Source organism: Aricia agestis, chromosome 12 (genome assembly GCF_905147365.1).
Source record: "Aricia agestis chromosome 12, ilAriAges1.1, whole genome shotgun sequence".
Lineage (NCBI taxonomy): Eukaryota > Metazoa > Arthropoda > Insecta > Lepidoptera > Lycaenidae > Aricia > Aricia agestis.
The window spans coordinates 8,316,553-8,342,902 of NC_056417.1; the positions used below are offsets into that span (position 1 = coordinate 8,316,553).

The 26,350-nt window shown below is 37.4% G+C and overlaps 2 protein-coding genes across 2 annotated transcripts; one reads left to right on the forward strand and one right to left on the reverse strand.

Annotated features, from left to right (window-relative positions):
• Window positions 1-1,050: 1,050 nt before the first annotated feature.
• On the reverse strand, window positions 1,051-16,280 carry LOC121732403 (carboxypeptidase B-like). Its single transcript, XM_042122270.1, has 8 exons — window positions 16,189-16,280; window positions 15,431-15,660; window positions 14,960-15,065; window positions 11,456-11,667; window positions 9,594-9,751; window positions 6,540-6,659; window positions 1,943-2,081; window positions 1,051-1,193 (listed from the first exon to the last, which is right to left on the reverse strand). Exons 1-8 carry the CDS (start codon window positions 16,278-16,280, stop codon window positions 1,084-1,086), a joined length of 1,167 nt encoding a protein of 388 aa, XP_041978204.1. The 3' UTR covers window positions 1,051-1,083.
• A 242-nt stretch (window positions 16,281-16,522) lies between these two features.
• LOC121732394 lies at window positions 16,523-25,293 on the forward strand. Its single transcript, XM_042122261.1, has 12 exons — window positions 16,523-16,653; window positions 16,756-17,094; window positions 17,175-17,368; window positions 17,463-18,104; window positions 18,217-18,385; window positions 18,677-18,840; window positions 19,228-19,375; window positions 19,833-19,978; window positions 20,174-20,230; window positions 20,478-20,562; window positions 23,776-23,891; window positions 25,084-25,293. Exons 1-12 carry the CDS (start codon window positions 16,548-16,550, stop codon window positions 25,243-25,245), a joined length of 2,328 nt encoding a protein of 775 aa, XP_041978195.1. The 5' UTR covers window positions 16,523-16,547; the 3' UTR covers window positions 25,246-25,293.
• Window positions 25,294-26,350: the final 1,057 nt, after the last annotated feature.

Here is a 26,350-nt window from a genome sequence, read left to right on the forward strand (position 1 = left end):
AACAATCTTGCTATTTTATTTCTATCGCGAGCGCTTAAAAAGAACGGGTTGTCAATGTTTTTGTTATGATAGTACATTGTCGCACGACGCTGAATCTCAAGGTCAACGGGTAAAACTCCGGCTAACACGGGCAAGGCTTCGGTGCTTGTGGTTCTGTAAGCTTTGCACAAGAATATAAGAGCAAGACGTTGGCTTTGTAGCAACTTGCGACGAGCCGCGCCGATAGTTGCTCTGTCGGCCCACACGGGGGCCCCGTAGCAAATGCTACCAAGGTAAGTAGCAGTGTAAATTAATTTTAGGGTTTTGAATGAAAGGCCCCATGTCGAAGTAGATATTTTGGTAAAGGAGTAAAAGTTGCGTTTCGCTTTCTCACCGGTTTGAATTATATGTTCTAAAAATGTAAATTTATTTTCTAAGTAAAAACCAAGATAACAGAGCGACTGTTTGCGTATAACGTTAATATTGTCAAGTTTAATGCTAGGGGAAGATATAAGGGAACCTTTTAAAAGAATTTGGTAAGTTTTTTTGCGCGGCGAATTTCAGACGATTACGCTTACCCCAGTCAGATATAATAATAAGACTACTGTTGGCTTTAGACTCAATTTCGGAACGCGAGTTTGCTTGAACGATAAGAAACCCGTCATCGGCGTAACCAACTAGTATACAAAGCGGTGGAAGTGGAAGACTTAACAAATCGTCGAATCCGATGTTCCATAATTTAGGCGAAATTACCGATCCTTGAGGGCAGCCGCACGTTAAATCTTTGACATGTGTACAATGTCCTAGACGAAGCTTAGTTTGACCGTTAGAAAAGTAAGAATGTATTATAGAATAAATATTGCAGTAACACCCTTGATTTTTTAGTTTTAATAGCACCATCGGCCACCAGGCATGGTCGAAGGCCCCGGAAATATCTAATGAAATAGCGACCACGTATTTAGTTTCCGACAAATTAACTATTTTTCTTACTTCTAACGCCGCGTCCACAGTCGATTTCCCGGTGGTGAAACCGAACTGGTGGCTATGAAATTTAGTAAAATAACCTGTAAATAATCCGTTTTTTTTGGTTAAATTATTTATTAATTAAAATTCTATATCTCTGCCGAAGAAGGACAAAGTGTTCTGCTTGGTACTGCTCCTCCAGCCGCGCACTAAACTTATTATAGCTGATATTGACTTGTTCACGTACGCCTCTGAAAAACAACATTAAGGGGCTGTTTCACCACTTTCTGATAAATACCGGTTAGGCTATCCACAACTTATCTGACAGATACTCCATACTCTTTAATAAGTTGTCGATAACATATCCGGTACTTACCCGGAACGGCTTTTTTATGATCTTAAATAAACTGGTTCACTTTCGAAGCCAAAAAATTTTTTTCACTCTATCTATTCTATAGAAAATATTATTTAAATATTGTTATCTTTTTTCTTTATATCTCCTTTCTTCTTTTGGAAGTCTCTTGCGTAACTTTAGTCTAAGCATCTGGAGGCATGGTAGTGCCTATACTGATTGTAGAATTTGTTGAAGATAGAGTCTAGTCGTTAGAGTTAGGCCTTGCTAATTCAGAAGCTTGGCTCTACATGAGGTCTGATATCTTTTTCACAGCGCCAAGCTTATGTGGTCGTCTAGGCAACATTTTACATGAAAAGTTTATGGTTGGATCTAGTTTACTTCTAAATGTTAACATTACAAAATATATGTGTTGCAACTTGCAATTCAACGTAGCAAAATGCACTATCCATGTGACCAATGCTTATGGTCCAACGATAAAACTCGCGCGGGCGCACGCTCGCCGGCTCGCGTGTGTTACATAAATGAAAAATAGTATGGGCTGCTCCGTCGCACACGCCTGCGTGCCCATATCTACTATTTTTCATTTATACACACGCGAGCGTGCGCCCGCGCGAGTTTTAGCGTTGGCCCTAATTGTCAACTTACCTAAAATCGTGTCATCGGTTAGGTTAGCGAAGGGTGGGTAATACGGCTTCACTATGAATACTAGCGGTATTCCCAGCACGCCGGCTATGTAGTCGCTCAGTGTACCCGCGACTCGCCCGTCCGCGCTCGCTTGATGAACCTGAACGTAAGCAAAAAAATATACACGCTCAAAAACACAGATTTGATTCTCTCTCTCTCCCTTTTCCGTTCAGTGTTAGAAAGGGACAGACAAATATAAAACTGCAGCTTATCAAAACTTATTAATGTCTGATGGAGTGTTAGCGAAGTTCGCTCGTTTTGCTAGCATGCCGGAAACCGGAGATTAATTCATTTAAAGGTCAACTTGCAGTGTGCTAATCTTGGACATAGATAAAGTATTATAGTACAGATGTAGTCTTAGCCCGTCATCGCGTGGCCATTTTGTGCTTATTTTCATACAAGTAGTGTGCGTTTATTTTCTTGAATATTTCTGTTTGTCGATTATTTTGAAGCACATTATGATACAGGAAAGAAAGTCAATTAGTTCATGATATCGATTAAGTAATGAGAATCCGTAAACACACGTAAAAAGCTATGCAATTTTTATAGCCAAATTATTAATTGATGTGACATTTTTAGCACTAATGCCTCATATAGCACGAATAAGGGATTGATAAACTTATGAATTATCTTTTTTGCTTACAAAAATACCGATTGAAAAGCCCAAAAAACGTTGTCCAAAACTTACGTATTTAATGTTAAATCCACGTGTTTGAAGCATTCTTTGGCCATTCTTATGGTTTATTTTTTAGCGGACCCACAAAACTCAACAATATCTAGCATTAAATGTTCACTAAAAACCTTTATTAACACTTTTATTACATGAAATATGCAGACCGACTCCTTTGTTATGTCCTAGTAGGTAGGACATAACATTACACGCTTTTGACGCTTATACACCTATATAAGGCTCTCTCCAGTCTATAGTACCTCAATGATCTTGGATATTAGGTGACGCGCGAGTCGCGACACGTCACGGCAAAATATTTTTCATAATGTAATCAATAAGTAATAATATTATGCGCTAAGCCGCTCTAGTCTGTACGCGGCAGTCTCTACGCGATACGAAACGTCAATCTCCATCAGGTAAAAAAATTATAGCCCCGATTTCACTAAACTTAAATACGGATACGCAATATTCGTTTTACGATAAGCCACGTTTTGCTGCTTTCTTGCATTCTGTACATGAAAGGGACAGCAAACACAATCTAAAGCCGAGGTCAGCTTATAATCATGGGTGCACAATCTTTGTTCTATGGAATTATGACAGATATCACGATGTAACTTTGTTACATGAGAAACTAGAATTGCTGAACTATTGTATTCGGATGGTTAAATTCGACTTCGGTACAGACGCACGAATAATTATTAATTTATTACCTATTAGGCTGCGTTTCCACCAAAGATGTGTTGCGAGGAATGTGTTTTTGAGAACCAATATAGAATCGCTTCAGACGTGACATCGCTCAGCGCGTCGATGCTATTGTATCTTAAAAACACATTCCTCGCAACACATCTCTGGTGGAAACGCAGCCTTATCCTAGTAGTAGTAGTAACAAAATATGATAATAGGAATACCGTATAGGACTATAGGTACATATTACCATAGCTATTTTGTTATAGATAATCAAATTATACGAATGCCGGGCCGTGGTCTCATTAGTAATGCCATTTGACTATCTCTTTTATCAACAAATATTATCAAAATAAAATAATCGAATGACTATCTACACCGGAAATCGGTACTGGGGGAATCACTGGCATTCTATAAATGTAAAGCCAAAGTAGAAAAATATACTTAGAAAAAATCAATATGACATGCAAACCTTCAAGAAGAGCGCGTATCTTAAAAGACCGGCAACGCACCCGCAACTCTCCTAATGTTGCGAGTGTCTTGGGCGACGGTAGTTGCTTTCCATCAGTTGATCCGTTTGCTCGTTTGCCCCCTTATTTTATTAAAAAAAACATCGAAAGGTGCTCCCTCACCGGGAGCATTCGCTTGTAATATAACGTTACAGAGTCGAGCATTAGGTACATCATGTGAGGGAGGAGAACCGAGCATTACAATGCGCACCTTGTAATGATACAATGTGTAATATCTTATTTTCCTGTTCTGAGATCTTGATACAACTTGTTTGTAACATCAATGCTACGTGACAGTGAAGTCAACTTGCTATGGAATGCTCCCGGTGAGGGAGCACCAGAATAGACAGACCTGTCACCAGCGGTGTTTGGCTGTCTCTTCCTGTTTTGTATTCCTCAGTAAAAAAAAATACACAGAGGTCATTAGGAGTGTGATTTTTAATAACATTGATAAAGGATTACTCACACTATCGGCAACTTTTTCTAATTCGATCTTATCGCGAAATAAAAAATGAAAAACTAAAATTATTAAATAAATTAATATCTCCTAGAGATGTGCCGACTAGTCGCCGACTAGTCGCCGACTAGTCGGTAAAGCCGACTATCCGGCCACTTTTGTAGTCGGCGACTAGTCGGCGAATAGTCGGCAAAAAGCGCCGACTAATCGGCTTTTTACTTTTTTGCTATTATTGAAATTATAATAAAGAAAAACCTTGATTTTTATTTATAATGTGTTCAGATCACACTCAATCAGTGTTACACATTTTAAAATTAAATTAAGTGTTTCTGAACATGCTTGCTAGTAAATAAATGTTTGTAAATTTCTTTACTAGCAAGCAAGAATTTTGGTAAATTTAATTTTAACAAACAAATTAAGTAGGTATGTATTACTAAATCGAGATTTCATGAACTTACATGAATGAAATATCTATATTTAATACGTGAGCCAAAAACTTTGTATCCCTTTTGACGAAAAACGGGGTAACGTAGGTGAATGAAATTTTGCACAGTTATAGTTTATATGGTGAAGGAGTGCATCGAGCTCATATTATTTTGAAATTATGCTTTTATCATAAAATTTTTTAACAAATAAAACATTACACACACTACAACACACACACTAGGAAAAATGACAGATTTTTGAGTGACAAGCCTATACAAATACATCGAATTGTACTCTTTTATTTATGGTTGAAGTTTGTTGACAACAAGGTGACAAATTGAAAATGGATTACAGTTTTTTTTATTGAATCAGATATACTATTAGACAATGCTTACACGGCCAGTCTGAGATCAGCTGCGTCCCAGAGACAAGAGTTGAAAAAAATATGATAAAGTCAATGTTTTTTTTACAAAATAGGTAGTAGTACTAAAATGTCGTTGAAAGTAAGGTCAAATTTCGACCATTGGGCGATCTCTAGTTTAATGAAAACCATCAACTGTATCATAGCTGAACAAAATAAAGTAATGTACGCGAAGTAAACATACTTAACACGATTCGACACTTTTGCAGGCGGCGTGTGCGATGCGAAATAGCAGTTAAAAAAGCGTTACGGAAACTTCCGAAACCATGATCGGCTTGGCCGACTAGTCGGCCGATTAGTCGGCTTCTTTGCAGCCGACTAATCGGCTAGTCGGCTAGTCGGCCAAAGTCATGATCGGCACATCTCTAATATCTCCCTACTTGATCACAGTAGGTTAACCAAATTTCGAGAAAAAGTAAAGTATTAAGTGCTTATTTAATTGGTATTAATAAAATTAATGTTACTTGATTAGTTTTTTTTAATTAATTTTTATGCAAATTATTTATTCCGACGACGACCCGGAAAAACGCCAACTTTGACACTCTTTAAAAAAATAACTACAAAGAATATCGATCTCGGAGTTTGACTCTAATGTTACTGCATCTAAAGCATACTGTTTCGACAAGATGGTCGGTCTGCTGTGTATCGTACATTTGTGAGTTAATCACTGAGTTAGTGACGAAACGGAGGAGTGAGCAACGGAAAGTCTCACATTTGTATGCAAGTGAATACAAAAAGTGTCACTTTCGGTTACTCACTCCTTCGTTTCGTTATTAACTCAGTTATTAAAAGGCCAGCTGGTACTATTGAAACAAAACATGAAAATATTTTTTTCCAACACTTCATTTTGCGCACGTTTTTAATTCCCATGCTAGGAAAATTGACGTTTATTTTATGTTCTGCAGCTGCCCCCCTCCTGCCCCTACCTGGGTACGCCGATGAGTCGTCACCTGTATAAAGAGTTGCTGATTTGATTCGCTTCTCATCATTCCTAGGTAGTTATCCGCCCTACCGTACCGATTTCACACAAAGAACACCGGAAGAGAATTATGGATTCTTTTCATTTTATAATTTTTTAGATCAAACAATAAGTAACTAACTAGTTAAGGATTCTAATTTTTAAATTAACTTTGTAAATTTCGAGCCAAGATTAGGTAGCTAATAGCTTTATTAGTACAGTCTACCGGCACGCCAGTGGAACATTTTGTAACCCTATTACCATGCCGTACAAGGATAGTTCGTAATGTTTCGGCACTAAATGTTTTATGTTGACGTAAATAGACAGTCACTGTTGTTCGTAAAAAGTAAAAAGAAAAGAAAGAAAACTAGCACCCCTTGAAAATTAAGTATTTCTGCCGACGCCTTTGAGTAGTAACTGGTGGTAAGTATACCCGATACAGCCTCCCGTCTGGTAGTCTTGCCTGCCGCGCCGCGGACTCGCCGATCGCTTGGAGGCTGCGGTGGCTGCTCGGCGCGCGGGTGGTGTACCGCCACGGGTACAGGATGTACTCCTGAATAAACAATAATCCATACTTCCATACTAATATTATAAATGCGAAAGTGTGTCTGTCTATCTATATTATGTCTGTCTGTCTGTACCTCTTCACGCCCAAACCACCGAACTGATTTTGTTGAAACTTAGGCTGGTATAAATAGTCAGTACTTAGGATGCGACCCGGTCTCAAGACGCGGTTCAGCTCTGTGATTGGTCCAAATTTTGACAGCCAACCAATCACAGAGCCTGAACCGTGTCTTGAGACCGAGATGCATCTTGAGTACTGACTATTTACCAGCCTTAGTATGGAGATACCTTGAGTCTCGGGAAAGGATATAGGATACTGTTTATACCAGAAAAATGTACGGCTGCGTGATAAACGAATTTTGGCGCAACGGAGTTGCCGGCGTCATCTAGTGATTACCTAATGAATTGCACCTATATACATAGCATAAAAGAACAAAGTCTACAATGCACGACGGATAAACATAATCAGAATAATATTATGGTTACTATAAAAGGGACATTGACTTGACGCTAACTTAAGAGTCGGGCCTGTTTCACCACTTCCTGATAAGGCTATCCACCACTTAACTTGACAGATGAAGTATGGAGAATCTGTCAAAAAGTTGTGAATAGCCTATTCGGCACTTTATCAGAAAATGGTGAAACAAGCCCTTATAATTTTTCCATAGCTGGCCCATACCCCATACTCGTCCCACAGCTGTATCTACAGTCGTAGACAGATCCGAGGTGTATCACATCTCGACTTTACTGCACGGTAATACAATTCAAAAGTGACACACAGGATCTGTTTTTGACTAACTAATGGGCGTAATTGAAGACATAAGTGGACGAACCGTGTAACTAACATTTTACAACATAAGAACCATAAATCATTTTTTTCCATAATATAATGAACAAACATTGTAACTTACCTACTTCGTCATCTGGCTATTAATAAATATAAGTATACATATATAGGTCAGTTAACTAAAGCTGGCACCGTTCACAGTACTCACACGTCTTAAGCTTGTCACACACAGAGCAGGTAATGTAAAGATGTATATTATAGCACGATACATCTCAATACATCTTTCTATAGAAATCGTCAGGAGACCACACACAGTAGCTATAATGTATATTTTTACATCTTCGTATCTGAAGATACCGAGCTATATGAAAATATATATTTACATTTTGATACATCTCAATATATTTCTGTATATTACGATACATCTCTTCTCTTCATAGGGTGTTCAAAAATTTCTGTGATTATATTATTATTATGTACTAGCGACCCGCCCCGGCGTCGCACGGGTATAAAATATATAGTCACAGAAAAAATGATTAAAATCGATGGCATATGATCCTTCACGTGCTCTACTTCTTATCTGTGCCAAATAACATAAAAATTGCTCCAGTAGTTCGCGAGATAAGCCCTTTCAAATAATTTCCCCTGTTTTTTCCACATTCTCCTATTAAATTAGACTTAACGTGATAAAAAGCGTGGCCTATAGCCTTCCTCAATAAATGGGCTATCTAACACTGAAAGAATTTTTCAAATCGGACCAGTAGTTCCTACTTCCTGAGATTAGCGCGTTCAAATTATAATTTTCCCCGTTTTTTCCCACATTTTCCTCTATTTCTTCGCTCTTATTAGTCTTAGCGTGATAGAATATAGCCTATAGCCTTCCTCCATAAATGGGCTATCTAACACCGTTCATCAAAATCCGTTGCGTAGTAGAAGTAGATTAAAGGGAACAAAGGGACATGAGCGAAAAGCGACTTTGTCTATACATCATATTATAATAAAACGGTAGAAATGAAAATTATGTACATTTATGGCGAATTTTTAAATGGTCGATAGGGCCCGCATGCGGGGTGCGGGAGATCATGCCACGACCAATAGACATGCGCCATTCGTTGTCATAGACTCCCCGTATGCTGTATACCGTACGAGTTAAGGACTAATGAAAATGCGCCCTTAAAGATATTCAAAAAATAATAAGCGGGGGGTGTCACTACATCGCTATAGAAGCCAAAACTGTGGTTAGTTTTTTGTCTGTCTGTCTGTATGTTTGTTCCAGCATCACAAGAAAACAACTGATCCGATTTGAATGTGCTTTTCGCAGATATATTTGTCTTCTTCCAACTTAAAATCTGGTGTATAAATTTTACCGGGACAGCTAATTTTATAATAATATTATGTATAGATGATAGACAGAGACACACGGTGTTACCACCTCAGCACAGCACTTCACAGCAGTCAGTCTGTTCCCCAGAGCCTTAATTTTCAATCAAATATCTTCAATTCACATCGTTCTGTTATGAGCACATATTGTAACATTTTGCGCGCATCAATATCACAATCCGAATCATCTTCTGATAAACTATCTAGTAAATCTAATATCAAGTAACTCGAAGGGTCCATAGTATTACGATTTACGATATTAAAATATAAGAACAGTCTGTATTACACCTCAGCAGCTGAAATGTGCGTCAAGCGTTGCGGCTACCATTGAAATGTAGCGAAAGATACATTACATTACCTGTTGTGTGTGTGATAGATTAATATAATGTAAAGATATACATCCCGGGATGTCATATACATTACCTGCTCTGTCTGTGACACGCATTATGCAATTTCACTATATACAGTATGTTTAAAAATAAATGATTTTGTAGGTAGACTAGAGTCCCGAACGCTTGCCGCGCGCCGATCACACGTGACTGACTTGTAACATCACGCTATATGACACTACACAAGCGCAATGTGTAATTAATGTGTTGATCGTGCCAGGTTTAGTTAACTGACCTGTAATCCACATTGTTTTGATTTCAAATAATTTTCCCGGTACTAGAGCCTCCATTTATGCAAAAAAACGACAGTTTTCAAATTTTTACTAATTCATTTCATCCAATGTCTCCAATTATAGGATCCAATTACCTTCTTCGCCTCAAAGCTCGCATGTAAATGTACGACGAAGTGGACACTGTTGTCCAGCTTGTCTATGTACTGGCGGATGGCGTCGGCCTCGGCCGTGGAGAAGGGCCTGAGACCCGGGTACTGCTGCGAACACTGATCCGGCTCCCGAAGGACGTCGTCTGTAATGAATTGACAGCTGTGGATTTATGTGTAGGCAGTATAGGCCATTGCCTATGGGCGGCAGCGTCCTAGGATGGCGACAGAGTTTGTACCATCGAGGAAATTGATTCCTAGGCAGTTGATAGACCAACGTCATTTGGTAGGATCATGTCAATTCAATGTTAATTGTGATAATATGTCGGCTGGGTTTGACGTAACACGACCAAACTACGTAGGTCCTCCATCTGCCTAGGAATCAACTTCTCTGATAGTACATGTGGCGGCAAAATTAAAGTGGCCTATACTCATATCCTAAGATCCGACCGTAAAATCCTGCATGAATCGTTTTTTTCGATCAAATATATTTTAAAATAATCTTCAGAACGTATAGAATGGATTAATGTTGGGTTGCCTTGTTAAAAGTAGCCGCAAGTACCTCTAATTGAGCAAAATAAAATTCAATAGAAAAGTAAGAACTAAGAAGGAATGACATTGAGGAATGGCAGGACACTTCGCATAAAAATAAAAACGCCTGCTAAATAAAAATAGCAATCCTGAGGGTTCTCGACGTCCTCAAGTCCTCAAGCCAGGCATAATAATTGTAGGCCTGAACATTGATGAATGTCTGTTTACGGGCTGGCAACCCTAGGTTGCGGCTGACTTAGAGCTGGCAACCATTTATACCTTATTTTGTCACGTCATTTTCTTTCAAATGATGCAAAATTTACTGAAAAAAAGATACATGCAAATTACTTAATGCATTTATCTCATGAACATTAAACTTAATTAAAGGTACTTGCGGCTACTTTTGACAAGGCAACCCAACATTAATCCATTCTATACGTTCTAAAGATTATTTTAAAATATATTTGATAAAAAAAAAACGATTCCTGCAGGATTTTACGGTCAGATCCAATACTATCATAAAAAATACAAATCCGGCCCTGGTTGACTATGAAACTTGCATTTTGCACCTTGTTCAAAGGAAATAGAAGTAATTATCATATAGCCGGTGGCTGTCCGCTGTCGCTGGTCACCGGGAAGCCATCGCGGCGTTACCATGGTAACGTCCAAGCAACTCAAAACAAAGTCAGGCGCCTCTACGTCGCTGCAAAGCGCTGTTTTTCTTAAAGTTAAGTTTAAAACAGCGCTCGCAGCGACGTCTTCCAACTCTCGGGAAATACAACCGTTGCCGATAAATTACGAAAATTTCTATGCGCAGTATCACTTTGGTAGCACTGTACTTTAGGTTACTATTGAAGGTGATCGCGAACTTATCAGCACGCATGCGCCGAACGCGCCGAATTATAGAATTCGTTGTATGAAATGATATGAAACCTGGCACATTCGCCCGCACCGTACGCGCCACACTGTGTATTTTCGGTGCGTTTGACGCGTACGGCGCGTATGGTGTCCATGCGTTATTGCAATGTAGCTTAAAGTTAAATAATTATTTAACTTTAAGCTACTTTTACTCAGTGATTAATTGATATTATTTTTTTCATCAAATAATAGGTATAATAGCCAAATATCACGTCCTCGAGTATTGAACATGTCTCACCAGTCATGCTGTTTAAAGGCGATCTTTACGGTTTGCTACACAGAAATCTACTTTTCATATCTAAACATAATTAATTTCGTACTCTTATTTACTTATACCTTTTTGGCTTTACTTATACCTTGCCAATACCGAAGGTGCTCTTAAGGCATTAGTCATTACTTACCCTGCCAATGATAAGCGAAGTTCCGATTGATGTTGGTCCCAAAACATTTGTTCTGGTCGCTCTCCACATCGATGTTCTTGTGCCAATGCGACGGCCTAGCTCGTCTTCTGACGGTGACGTTATGTGACCAAACGTTAGCCTCAACTTCAGGTAGACCACTCAGCGCTTTTGTAAACTCGAAGGCGTCAGGGTTTGCCATCGGTATGAGGTACCTCGTAGACAAGTACTTTGCTTATTGTGAGAATTGAGATACATCAAAATGCTTTGATTTATTTTGATCTAAAAGTAAGCCAAACTTATCTCTTATCAATTTAATTAAGTATCTCTTAGGGCTCCCACACAGAACTGCGAATTCGTATTGCAATGTCATTTTTATTATGAGTTTTGTCGCAGATATTTGCGATGCGATGCGAATTCGCAGTTTTGTGTGGGAGCCCTTATTCCCAGTGCAATATTTAGTGAAGTATTAATTTCTTTTTTGCACTTACATCACAATGAAACGAAGTTTAAATTTTATATACCTAATAGAAAACTACTGGAACGATTTTAATGAACATACATATTGTGTCAGCATATATATGTCGCAGCCAACTGGTTAAAATAGCCGTTCAATCAAACAGCTAGCCCTTTGACTGAACAACGCCATTCAATAACACAGCTAGCTTTTTAATTGAATATTCCAGTCGCTCGAAACGTTCAACACTACAGCTGATTCAAAAGCAGCCGTTTGATTGAATTAGTTCAGCGTTCACCACCGCGGCGCTAGGTGCGTTTTGTTTACGATATGGCGTCAACTACCCGGTATTTTGTGATTGTATTAAGATAATATTTTTCGTATTTATATACGTTACGAGTGTTAATAAAGTGACAAAAATTATGAAGAGGCACATACGAGTGAATCAAAATTTAAACAAATAATCGAGGAGAAATTACAGGATTATGAAATGCATCACCAAGGTATTTATTGCAATTATGTTCAGCAATAGTTAGAATACAATTATTCTACTTGTTATAATTACGCTTGTGTAATAATAACACTAAACTAATGGTCACCTTAGTTAATTTGCCATTTAACCAGTTAGCTAAGCGTCGTCTAGCTGTAGTGTTGAACGTTGCAGTCAACAAGTCGGCTAAACGACGTATAGCCGTGTTATTGAATGGCGTTGTTCAGTCAATGGGCTAGCTGTTTGATTGAACGGCTATTTTTAACCGACTTCCAAAAAGGAGAAGGTTACTCAATGCGACCGTATATATGTTCTTTTTTTACGTTTGTGTAGAGGTACAACACACACACACACAGCACTATGCTGGACTATATAGTGGGAATTTAATATTAAATAAACGCAGTCTTAATTAAGCATCGAGTGGTTTCATTTCTCCCGAACCACCACCTTACATGGCGACCCCGCCAGGCGCCTGCATGTGAGCCGTCGCGCCGCGAAATTGATATCTCCGCCGTTTGTGGACCGATTTTCAAAATTCTTTTGTTGTTGTATAGGACACAGCCGTGATTTGGTACCATGGTCACCAAAGTGGTGATCTGATGATACAATCCTTGAGGAATCGAGAGGACTCCTTGAAATTTATATGGAAGCATCTAGTGATTTTAACTTTTTCTTAAGGATTATGAGCATACGCTTCCAAAAATTAACATTTTGCACCAGTGTATACCCTGGTTCTGCTGTACAGAACTCTTGAATCCTTATAGATACAAGTTCGGGGGGTTCGGTGTTGTTTTAAAAACGGAAAGCATATACTGCAATGCAAATTACTTTCATCATCATCATCGTCATCATCATCATCAACAGTACTTTACTAAGTTATTTATTAAAAGTGAATATTATAACGAAATTATTGTAACCTCAACTAAACATACAGATTTCGAGTATCATTTGATTAATATGCGGGGGGGCTGCGCCCCCCCAAACCCCTCCCCCCTCCTGTAAATGCTGTCATGTCGTTAATAGACCTTGCCCCGGCCCTTATTTAGTGTCGATTTTTAATTTTCCTTTTTAGGAACAAACTCAGTTATTAATTAAAAGTGAATATTTAATTCTAACATAAACTAAACATTCACTTTTTGAGTGTCATTAAATTACTTCGCTTCGCCCCAGGCTGACCCCCCCACCTCCTGTAAATGCTGTCATGTCGTTAGTGTTGACCTTGCCCCCGGCCCTTTTTTAGTGTCCATTATTAATTCTCCTTTTTTAGGAAAATAACTAAGTTATTAATTAAAGGTGAATATTTTATTCTAACATAAACTAAACATCCACTTTTTAAGTGTCATTTAATTACTTCGCTTCGCCCCAGGCTGAACTTGGGGGGGCGCAGCCCCCCCAAAACTCCCCCCCCCCCACTCTCTCTTGTAAATGCTGTCATGTCGTTAGTGTTGACCTTACCCCCCGCGTTATTTGGGGGGGGGCGCAGCCCCCCCCCCCCCCCACCATCTGGAAATGTTGCTTATTACATAATGGGACTATAAAAAGAACAAATTTATCCATCTCCGTTATTATACTATGCTAACGCGGACGAAGTTGCGGAAAACAGCTAGTCTCATATATAAAAATAAGTCGGGCTTTTCTTCGTGACGCTATAACTCTAGAACGCACGAACCGATTTTGACGGTTTTGCATTCGTTGGAAACGTCTTGGGCTCCGTGAGGTTCTGAAAAAACTTTGAGAAAAAAGCAGGAAAACAGGGAAAATCATTTTATGGCATAATAACGTTTGCCGGGACAGCTAGTACTATATAAAATACAATCTACCAGTGACTACGTAATAATATGCTTAGTGGAGATAGCTAAAAAGAGAAAAATAATTATTTTTAAACAAAAAATTTAAACCGACTTCCATAGTAAACTGCCTCTAAAAAGTATGAAATAATAATTCTTACTCTATTTAAGTGCCCTTTATAGGATTGGCCTAAGCCTCAACTACATCTTTACTCAATCTTTATAATTTTGAAGTCGGTACCAGCTCCTAAAATTTCTGCGATTCTTGACATAGCTATAACTTACGTCAGCTGGTACCGACTTCAAAGTGATAAATATTGAGTAAAGATATAGTTGAGGCTTAGGCCAATCCTATAAAGGGCACTTAAATAGAGTAAGAATTATTATTTCATACTTTTTAGAGGCAGTTTACTATGGAAGTCGGTTTAATTTTTTTGTTTAAAAATAATTATAACCAGTGGACTACGACATATACAGTAGAAATACCACGGGTGATAAACCGAACTAATCTACTTATAACTTATGGTTGACGTAACATTTTTCGCGTTTAAATACGCACGTGTCTTGCTGATATCACTAGCTGATAAAGGGATTTTGCATGCTTAGAAATACTTACGTTTTGTTGAGTATTGATTAATGATGAATGGAAATTAATCATAATGATACTTTGATTGTATCTAATTTTTCTAAATTGAAATCAGTTCTATCAATCAGGATGATTTCTAATTTATTGTTAGCAACAATTTAAGTTACGACCAAATTTTAAAACTTACCAATCGTAGTCATTGAAAAATGGCGTTTGGTACGTTGTGTCGTGGAGTAATTTATTAGCTAATTTAATGACAGCGTTTGGTGCTGCCCACGCCATTCCGTCGATTCCTACAGCAGAAGAGCATAGGATGCACACAACTTTTAAGATTGTTTGGCAAAATTTAAGGGGTAGGAAGCAATATTCAATTTTTGTTTCTTTGGTGAGACGAAGAGTGTGGAGGAGAGCATGAAGACAAGCTATATAGTTAGATAAATTATTAATTAATATTATCAGTAGATTGAAAACAGTGGGTGAAACGTTAATAGTCAATTTCGTTCGAAGATTTGTGAGTATAGATTAGTTAATTGGGTGGATGGGACCGGTTTTGATAAAATTTGTTTTCCCGAAAGAATATATTATATTCCTGTTGTATCTAGGTATTTACGCGGGCGGAGACGTTAGCTAAATCTTGAATTTTTTTTACTGTACATACCAGCTATTATAAGTATTCCCGGCTTCCTGCTGAGTTTGTCACTGTGTAGTTCTAAAGCTATGATGCTCTTGTTTTTATACGTCTTAGGAGTGAGATGCACAATGGTGGCAAGTTCAAGATCTTCCAGGCCAATTAGTTTAGTAACATTTACAAGCATACTGTAGTCTATGTAGTCCATATAATTTATATCCCAGATAGTACGTCGTGCTTCTCTTATGTTCGGTCCTGAGCTGGAAACGTTGTGTTGATTATACATTTATGTAAGTATAAGGGCCGGGACACAAAAACACGGCACGACGTCGTACGGCGTCGTACGGCGCCGTGTCGGACGCGCGTCGAAAAAAACCACGGCACGGCGCCGTACGGCGTCGTACGACGTCGTGCCATAGAAACTCGTCTTGAATTTCTAGGTGGGTTTCTACGGCACGACGTCGTACGATGCCGTACGGCGCCGTGCCGTGGTTTTTTACGAGGCGCGTCCGACACGGCGCCGTACGACGTCGTGCCGTGTTTTTGTGTCCCGGCCCTAATATAAAGCAAACAATCCATATTGGATAGACCTAAACTTTATTATATGTGTAGTAAACCAATTTCCATGCTATCTTTCGTACAATATTATAGTGTAGAGTGCTACGATGCGCTACGCTGCTCTACGCCGCGCTACGCCGCAAGACCCTAGTGCCACGTGGTGCTACGTCAAGCTATGAGTCGCTAACTCGCTACGATGCCCTACGCTCGGTCGGTTTTTTGATACATACAGCTCGATGTTTCTAGGAGGAAATAAAGTCATAAACAATATTCCAAAAAAGTACAGGAATCCTATAAAATAAATTTTATACTGCAATAGCATTTTTACAAATACAATCTCGAGTTTTGCTTTGCGACTGATTTTACATAGACGTCAAGTGTCAACTAGCAGCTCATAGAGAAAAATAAACATATCTGATCTTGACAAGTTATTGACTTACATAATATATGCTCTTTTCAATCTTCTTGTCAATTAAGAAAGTGATCGGCATTAAAAAAAATGATACTTTTGCTTGTCTACTTTCTGTCTCGTATCTGTATCTTGTCTGTATCATCTGTCACTAAAGAATGCGTTTGTATTTACTATATAATGAATTTTATTATTATTCTGATCTTCATACAGTGTACAGAAAATGTTATTTGCTTTTATTTAAATTCAAGTCTTAACGGATCTCTTGGTTGTACATCAAGTTCTCGTAAGTTCAAGAAAGAAATATTATTACTTATTCCTCAATGTGTATTATTCTGTCTTTCAAGCTTCAGCAGTCTTCTTTTTATCTATAAACTGTATGTTCCAGAAAACCGTCACAAACGTGCACCCTCAGAATACACTAGATGGCGAGCAGATTTCGAACCAACAGAAGAGTTTATCGTGAAAGTCTTCGAAGAAGATTCACCTGCGCGTAATTCCCAAGTAGCTCCTGTTGATATTGGCAATGATAGACCTGTAAATAATGTGAAACGTCCATTTCGTGGTGGAGGAGGTCCAGATGATGCAGAAAGTGCAGAAATTGGAATTGATCCTAACACTGACTTGATAATAAATCCATTTTCAAAATCAAAACTTGATGATAGCGACAATGCACTTGTACCCGTATATTCAAATAATAAAATAATTTCACAAAAAACGTTTAAAGGTATGTGATAAATGCAAACCATGAAATTTTATCTAGTTTAACATTTCTTTATTTATTGTCATAAGTGGACTATCTTTTAGGTAAAGACACAAAATATCCGAAGGTAAAATATATGTCAGTACAAAACGAGAACCAGGACGCACTGTTGGGTTCTGGGTTTTTGTCTAAATTGGATTCACCTGTGCAACAGTTCGCCCCAATAGAACAAGATTTAACTCGAGAACACATATCACCTTTATTGCAAATGAAACCCTTGAACTCGGATCTAAATTTTGTGAGTAGCAGCCTGCATTTTACATGTATAGTTTAAAAACAGATGTTAAATGCTTTTTTGGAATTAAATTTTTAAACATGTTTATCGTTTTTAGGTACCTCAACCAAACGCAAAAGCAACTCGAACGACGCCCAAATCTGACATCGTATACCCTATGCGAACTTTTAACACAGAAAAGGTTATACCAATACGGACTTCAGTAACGGATAAATATCCTTTACGTAATATCGTACCAGACAATTTCAGTCCCATTCGTACTTCAACAACAGAAAGTTATTCTTTACCTAATATCGTAACAGACGATTATAGTCCTTTTGAGTATATTCATCCATTCCGCACAACACTGGCCGTAAAACCTTTACGTAAATTGAAGAAATTATTCAATATGAGAACTGGTACAGACGAATCAATCCCTACTAAAGAAACAGTTACTTTTAAAGACGCCGATGAAGACGAAGACGATGAGAGTATAGTGATAGACACTAATAACAAAAAAGAAAAGAAAATTATAGAAACTGATTTAGCGAAAGAAATGGAATGTGAAGAAATAGAATTGGACGCTACGGAAGCGTCGACTGAAAATTCTACAGTTGTAGAAAATAAACTTGTCAGTGGCATCACACGAAATACAACACTTTCAGAGTTCACAAAGCAAGGAAATTCACGCCGACACAAAACGACTTGCACTGTGATAAAGAATAGAGAATTTGATGGTTCGCCGCGTACACTCCATGAGGTGAAGTTCTCTAGTTTTCTTTATTATTTAAACGTATCAGAGACATGACTTTTATTAATAAAGGTACTTTGAAAGTTCTATATAGATACATTTCCAACATTTCTTTCCTTAGATAGTCGTACAATTAAAGACATGGGGTGAAAATAGTCCTGTTGCCAAATGGATTGATATCACCAATGGGAATTACACAACGATGGAAAATCCAATCTATATGATGATAGTTGATGACCTCAGTAAAGGACAGATTGCTTCTGCCAAAGAAACTGTGTTGATCGTAGCAGGTGTTTTTCTAATTATCTGCTAATTTACAATTTATCTTAGAAGAGGAGACGCCCGCAATCATGTTGCGCCAAAATTCGTAAACGCGTGGGAACTGTACATTTCCCGAGATGAAAACAATCCTATGTCCATACCCGGGACTCAAAGTATCAGCATATTGAATTTCATCAAATCGGTTTAGCGGTTTAAGCGCGAGGTAACAGACAGACAGGCAGGCAGGAATATTAGTATGGAAGTACATTAGTTTCAGTTTGTTATATTTTTTAAATTAATATACTCAATTTGTTTTAAAGGAATACGTGGAAAAGACCATTATGCAGTGTCGGCAGCCATGAGCTTATTGCAAAAATTGATTGAGAAAAGCGAGAGTCATTCTGACCTGCATCTGAAGTACAGGTTTTGGATAATTCCCGTGCTGAATCCTGATGGTTACGATTACTCCATGACTTTTCCACTGGTTAGTTTGAGATTTTTATAATATTTTATAGGGACAACGGGACCCTATTACTGAGACTTCGATGTATGTCCGTCTGTACGTCTGTCCGTCTGTCTCCAGGCTGTAACTCAAGGACGGTAATAGCTAGAGAGTTGAAAATTTTTCAACAAACGTGATTTTTCAAACATTTTTTGCTCGGTATCAATGATGGCAACAGGTAGGCACTTGAAATGTGCACAAAATACTCAACTGTATTTATACTTTAATAAATAATAATAAAATAAATAATTAAGGGGGCTCCCGTACAAAAAAAACAGTTTTTTACTATTTTTGCTCTATAATGGTACGGAACCTTTCGTGCGCGAGTCCAACTCGCACTTGGCCGATTATTTATTTTATTTTATACAGCGACGCCACTGGTTCAAGAATTTACGGCAAACTTGGAACACCGGTAAAGACGAAGCCCAAGGCTGTCAAGGGCTTGGTATCAGTTGCACGATACAGACCTGCTATGGCGTCAATTTGGACAGAAATTTTGAATATCAATGGATACCACGTAAGTAATGACTACTTTATAATTTGGACTACTTTATCATAAGTTAAAATAATTGATGTTATCGCTTTGTGTAAAATTTATTGGCTCTTTAGGTAAAGCGCTGCCTGTTATAAATCGAATTTCATTTAAAAATGCATTGCAAGTCCCTACGCCTGCGCCTGTGTTTTGCAATTGCAAAAAGTCAACTGACCCCTAGGGTTTGTTACTCGTGATCCCAGTTACAAGAGTTGCAGTAGGAAATGCGGGTCAAGCTACAATATGCCATCGAAAAAATTGATTCATAGCAAATAGCGGACCTACGTCATTTGGTGTGGCTATATCAACTCAATGTTAGTTGTGATCTACCGGTCGCGTTGTGCCAAAGGTTTGACACAACGCGACCAAACTACGTAGGTCCACCATCTGCCTCGAAATCAACTTCCTCGATAGTACTTACTGAGGAATTATTTTCTTTCAGCCAAGGAGCTCGAAGCGGAGCACCCCTGCGGGCCGCTATACGCGGGCCCGCGGCAGCTCAGCGAGGTGGAAACACGAGCGCTCACACAGTACCTGGACAAGAAGCACATACACACCTTCATCGCGTACAAAGAAGGTGATGTACTGGTATGTTAGTTTTGTGTTGGGGATTTCAAACGGCCATTTTGTTTTAGGGCTTGAAACTCCTTTCGTTGGTGTTATAATAATTTATCTATTGCTTGTATTTTGAACATATTGGTATTCTTTGGGATTGATTTTTTGGTAATCTAACCTACTAAATGTTTGAAATCTTTAACTTCATCAACCGTTTCTATTTTACAGGGTGTTCTATATCCGTACTCCCATACAAAGAAGAAGCGGCCTTTAGATAATTTTTATGTAAGTTCATACTTTAAACTTAATTAAAGTTATTACTTAAATATATCCTCCATAACTAAGTAGATGTATAATTGTATATAAGTGCTAAAGAAAAGTGTTTTTACTTTTGTTATTTTAGCTGGTAACTTAGTGCCAAACGTTGGCAAATAGGAGAATTCTGAATAAGTAGAAGGGATATTTTTCAAGCATGATCTCATGTTATTTATTAATCATGTTGTTTAAAAATTAAATTTTTGTGTTATTATAGAGAGTTCGGGCCCTGCGCGCCGCAACCGCCGCGTCTGTAGCGGGCGGTCGAGCTTATGTGTATGGCCAGACGTCTGAATACCTACGTAAGTTTTTTAATATAATGAACATTAAGTTTGCAATACATTTTATCCTATAATAATTATTATAATATTTAAAATTATTATTTTATTAAGTGTGTCTTTGCACAGGATAAGTAACATATTATTTAATCTATTTGTAAGAGGAAAACAATTTTTAAATATAATTATGTATATATACAGTATTATCAAACAGTAGAACGTCTTTTTCATGTTAAAAATTTTTATTTTTATGAATTACGTCACATTGTGTTCTATGAAATGAAAGCGTATCAGCAGACTTTCTAAAGCTACGCCGTAGCGCGTAGGTCTCTACACAGCGACCACATAGCCTCTAGACGCCTAATGCAAGGCGAATACTTTCAGACAATATGTAAGACTTATAGGTCTTACTTTAGATAATGATAGCGAAATCTGTCTTAGTATCGACCACATCCGTGACCCATGTACATCTCGTGCGTTTCATACAAAATATTTTTTTACTGTCAAGAATCAATTTATTCAGAGCTCAAATTACACTGGTCTGAATCCATGACGAAAGCATTTGACATAAGTCATATCCCTTTCTATCAAATACAAATTAGTAATGCTTATCCTTTCTTCCGGTATCGTCACGCGTCACTAGTGATGTGATACCAACTATCTTTCCGAGGTATATTTTTTTTTAATCGAAGATCGAAACAGCGTGATATGCTCAAGTCATTTTGAGTAGAACTATTGTTAAACAACTGATTAATGATTATAATTTATAGCGTATAGCTATACGTGGGAGAGCTATGCTTCGGCACAAATGGGCCGGCTCGAGCGGAGAAATACCGGTGTGAAACAGCGCTTGCGCTGTGTTTCGCCGAGTGAGTGAGTTTACCGGAGGCCCAATCCCCTATTCCCTACCCTACCCTATTCTCTTCCCTTCCCTTCCCATCTGTACCCTTCCCTATTCCCTCTTAAAAGGCCGGCAACGCACCTGCAGCTCTTCTGATGCTGCGAGTGTCCATGGGCGACGGAAGTTGCTTTCCATCAGGTGACCCGTTTGCTCGTTTGCCCCCTTATCTCATAAAAAAAAATAGCAATTAAAATTGTCAACGATTACTGAGCTCTGCAGTACCAACACTGTTTTTGCCAATTTTATTAAGAGAAATATGGATAAACCATCCATCTACTAGTACTACTACTATCTACCCATCACAAAGCGTTGTTTTTTGTCGGCGTTGCGAAGTAATCATGAAATCTTATCTTGAAAGCGTAAAGAAAGTAACCAAGTAAAGATTTTTAGTCACTAAAACTTCAAGCAGTTTTATTGGCGAACAACTATTTTTTTTTCTAAAAGTCACAATAAAATTTCCATCAATTTTATTGTGACTTAGAAATCATGTGGCGGAATTAGCAAGTCAAATAATCTATACTAATAATAAATATAAAGCTGAAGTGTTTGTTTGTTGTTTGAACGCGCTGATCTCAGAAACTACTGGACCGATTTAAATTTTTTCTCAGTATTAATCAAGGAAGGCTTTATTATATATCCTTTGTAGCCTATATTATATTATCACGCTAAGACCAATAGGAGCGGAGCACCAATGAAGAATGTTTCAAAATCGGGTGATTTTTCCTATTGTGCTGCGTAAACGATAAAAGTCTCGCAAAAATCATATAATATTACAGAATTTTTGCCCTTTAAAAGTTTAAAAAAAGTATATATATAATTAGTAAAAAAAGTATATTTTTAAATATACTTAGGTAAGTATAGGTACTTTTTTAATATAATCCGAAGACGTTTTTGTATATTTTAGAAGCTTGCCACAATTAATAAAAGTCTTTTCTTCATTCTATACTTAAAATAAATATAATAATAATAATAATAATAACTTTTATTTCGGATCACAATAAAAATCCATAGTGTTAGTAAATAATATAATTGAGACTTAAACTATGTTAGTACATCACATTATCAAATAACAATAGCAACAATTTGTGTATTAGGAATGGTGAGGCGTTGGAACTTTTAATGAGCCTATTCCTATTTAACGTGAACCTCTATCCAATGCCTTACCAAACCATCAAGATTATCAGTCAATATCCTTAGAATGCTGTTATTACTACTTCTGACACGCTGCATCAATGACGCCACTCTTTTTCTTATTATGGCGTTAAAGGCATCGGTGCGCATTTCTGCAAACATGCCTGAGGCACTACAGTACCTTAAATATGTACCTACTGGTTTTTTTTATTTCTTTTGACAAGCGCTTCTCGTACTTCCCATCACTAGTTCTGATTTATGACATGCCGTGAATTTGAATTGGCCAATCGTAATGCATTTCTTACCTCTCCCCCCGCGTCACTTACCTCAGCACATTGACACAATAATTTGTTAAGAGAAATCAAAACATTAGGCGTCTATTGGGTTATGTGGTCGCTGTCTCTACAGCATATTCGTAGAGGTCAGCTACGGGCTACGAATCTCGTAAATGTTGGCTAATCTACATGATAAAACTCTCGCAATTCTCTTCTATTAGTAATAATCGGCCAAGTGCGAGTCGGACTCGCGCACAAAGGGTTTCGTACCGGAATAGAGTGAAAGTAGTTTGGTTCCCGAACCGGTGGTAGGCATCATGTAGGACTTTCAGAAAACATTTATTTTAAATTTATTCAGAAATAAAACAATTTTGATTTTGATTTTTGATTTGAGTAGACAAAATATTGTGGTTTTTGTATAACCTAAATATTTTACTTTATTTTAATTTTAGTATTAATTATTAAAGTACAAATATAATTAAGGATTTTGTGAAAATTTCAATTGCCTAGCTGTTACTATTATTGATTACGAGCAAAAAAGGCCAAAAAAATCACGTTTCTTGTATGAGATAATAATCCCTTAAATAGTAACTATATTTTATTTTTAGTATTTGTTGTTATAGCGGCAACAGATATACACAATCTGTAACAATTTCAGAAGTATAGCTTTAGCGGTTCTTGAGTTACAGCCTGGAGATAGACAGACGGACGGACAGACGGACAGACAGCGAAGTCTTAGTAATAGGGTCCCGTTTTTACCCTTTGGGTACGGAACCCTAAAAACGGTATTATGTAAATTTTATGAAAAAACATGATATTTAACGTATTTTAATTAGCAAGAAACTAAACTGTAAAAACTTGGTCTGAACAGGTTGGTCAACAAAAAGTTGGTATTTTAGATATGAAACTTTTAAACTTTGTTTTGTTCAGCATTGTACGCGGGTGGTATAGAGGACTGGGTGGACGGCCATCTCGGCATAGACAACACGTACTCCATCATGGTGATGACGAAGACTGATGATAAGGAGGATAAGGCTCTCATCGAGGTAGAAACTAGAATGTTGAATGTCTGTAGTTAATTATACTCCTAGAGTGATCTACGAAGTACGGCTTAGAAAAACACGTAATTTAGAGCAATATGCATATTATATATTATAATATTATAAATGCTGAAGTGGGTTGGTATGGAGATATTTTGAGTCTCGTGAAAGGACATAGGATACTTTTGATTCCGGAAAAATGTACGGTTCCCGTGCGATAAACGAATTCTAGCGCAATAGAGTTGCGGGCGTCATCTACTTATAGATATTAGTCTGTGTTATTCAGAAGACATAATATTCGTCTCTGTGTGAAATTAAAGAAAAAAACTATGAAATATATCGTTATTTAAACTGCATGTATTTGTTGACACTGGCGCTTAAAAAGTACTGTCTTAATTTCAATCTTATCTTTAAACGAGCAATTCTTGTATATACAGGGTGTAACAAAAATAAGTGATAATACTTTAGGGTGTGTACGTGTTCCTTGTACAGAGTTCACTGTGAAAGTAGCGGCGCTGAAAGACCAATTTTTTTTTTCACTTTTGTATGGGAAAACTCGTGACGCTCGGGGCCTTGCCCATACAAAAGTGAAAAAAATGTTTGGTCTTTCAGCGCTGCTACTTTCACAGTGAACTCTGTACAAGGAACACGTACACACCCTAAAGTATTATCACTTATTTTTGTTACACCCTGTATATATAATTGGAATCTCGGAATCGGCTCCAACGATTTTCATGAAATTTAGTATATAGGGGGTTTCAGAGGCGATAAATAGATCTAGCTAGGAATCATTTTTAGAAAATGTCATTTTATTCGTGTTTTATCGAATACCGAGCAAGGCTCTGTCAAATAGCTAGTGACTACTAAATGTAGATGCTAGAATGTTTGTAATAATTCATTCTATTTTAATTATGTAGTAGTAATAAAGTTGCTTCGATCCATTTACTGATTTCAAGAAACTTTTTTTTAAATGAAATAAGGGGGCAAACGTACAAACGGGTCGCCTGATGGAAAGCAACTGCTGTCGCCCATAGACACTCGCAACATCAGAAGAGCTGCAGGCGCGTTGTCGGCCTTTAAGGGAATACGCTCTTTTCTTGAAAGTTTGCAGGTCGTATAGGTCCGGAAATACTGCTGGTGACAGTTTGTTCCAGAGTTTTTTTTAAATGGATTGAATTAAGTACGTCTTTTTTTCCAGCGGGTAACAAACGAAGCGTTCGCGGCTACTCACGCGCTGTTGTTTCCCTCTGACTACGACCAGAATCACTTGCCCCTTGCGATAAGGAGCAGAAACGGAGGAACAAAAATATCAACGGAATTTGTCGTTTTTGTTACTTTCGTCATTTTGGGTAATGGATAGTATATGTCGTTGAAATTATCGAGAAATTAATTTGTATTTAAGATACAATAGATGTGATACGAGATGAACTATTTATATTACTTTACTAGATATTTGTAACTTTGTGATTGCTTTTATCATTTTGTAATGTATTTTGTAACATTTGACAGCTTTTAGCTTTGCACCTTCAGCAAAGCTTTTAAGTTTTGATATGCTAGAAGCGTGTCTTAAGTCTTTGTTATAATATTCAGTAGCCTGAAAATAAAAACTAGACGTCTGTTATTTTTTTTAAATATATTTTGCCTTTTATTAAATTGTCTAGGAATATCTGAAGGTCCTCGATTCCCTCTGTCTATTGCGCTTATGAATAAATTACCGGGTTATGCAAAAGGACTGTTACATCTTTTTGCATAACCCAGAACGTTCTATTATACTTTGAACTCTTAATTTGAGTGTAATAACTCATAAGTCATAAGCAATTACAAAAAAAGAAAAAGATAGTAAAGAATATTAATTGCTTCCTTTCTCATAGCACTATTACACTCAGTATTGTCTAAATCGTGCGTGTAAAATTGTTAGAAAATGTTCAGCTTGTCAATAGAGTAACTATAGGTATCGTGTAAGATGTGGACGGTCAACCAGAGTAAACAACCTAACTGTTGACACTTTCATTACATATACCGGTATATAATCCCGGTCGTATATCATGGTCGATAATATTGACTTAGCTAATTTGATATTTAAATAAAAATCTTCACAGTCCACGTGCATGATTATTCTATGTCGGTATTTTACAGCCTGATAATAATAATTTGTATAATATAATTTCCAAGATAGACAGTCATCATTATTATCTTTATTGGTATGTTGTACGAGGACATCTGTCCTTGAATTCTCAAAGAAAAATCCTATCTCTTATCATTCAGAAAATGAATACTAGTTAGAATTTTATAAACAGGGAAAAAACGTTTTATGATGAACGTTTCTGACCAACGATCATGCATATAATTTGCCTAGTCGGGTTATGGTTTCAGTAGATTTGAAAGTCAATACGAGTATATTATACTAATAAGCTACTTTTGTAAACATTAAATAAAAATCTATGAATCTAATAAAAACAGCATTC

Coding starts and splice junctions, on each gene's coding strand:
- LOC121732403 (XM_042122270.1), bottom strand. CDS start 16,280: ATGCTATTGCAGTATAAAATTTATTTTATAGGATTCCTGTACTTTTTT. Junction 6,660..9,593: donor CGAGCTTTGAGGCGAAGAAG/GTAATTGGATCC, acceptor TTGTTTATTCAG/GAGTACATCCTGTACCCGTG. Junction 1,194..1,942: donor AACCGATGACACGATTTTAG/GTAAGTTGACAA, acceptor GTTGTTTTTCAG/AGGCGTACGTGAACAAGTCA.
- LOC121732394 (XM_042122261.1), top strand. CDS start 16,548: ATGAATTTTATTATTATTCTGATCTTCATACAGTGTACAGAAAATGTT. Junction 20,231..20,477: donor GGCCTTTAGATAATTTTTAT/GTAAGTTCATAC, acceptor GTGTTATTATAG/AGAGTTCGGGCCCTGCGCGC. Junction 20,563..23,775: donor CCAGACGTCTGAATACCTAC/GTAAGTTTTTTA, acceptor TGTTTTGTTCAG/CATTGTACGCGGGTGGTATA.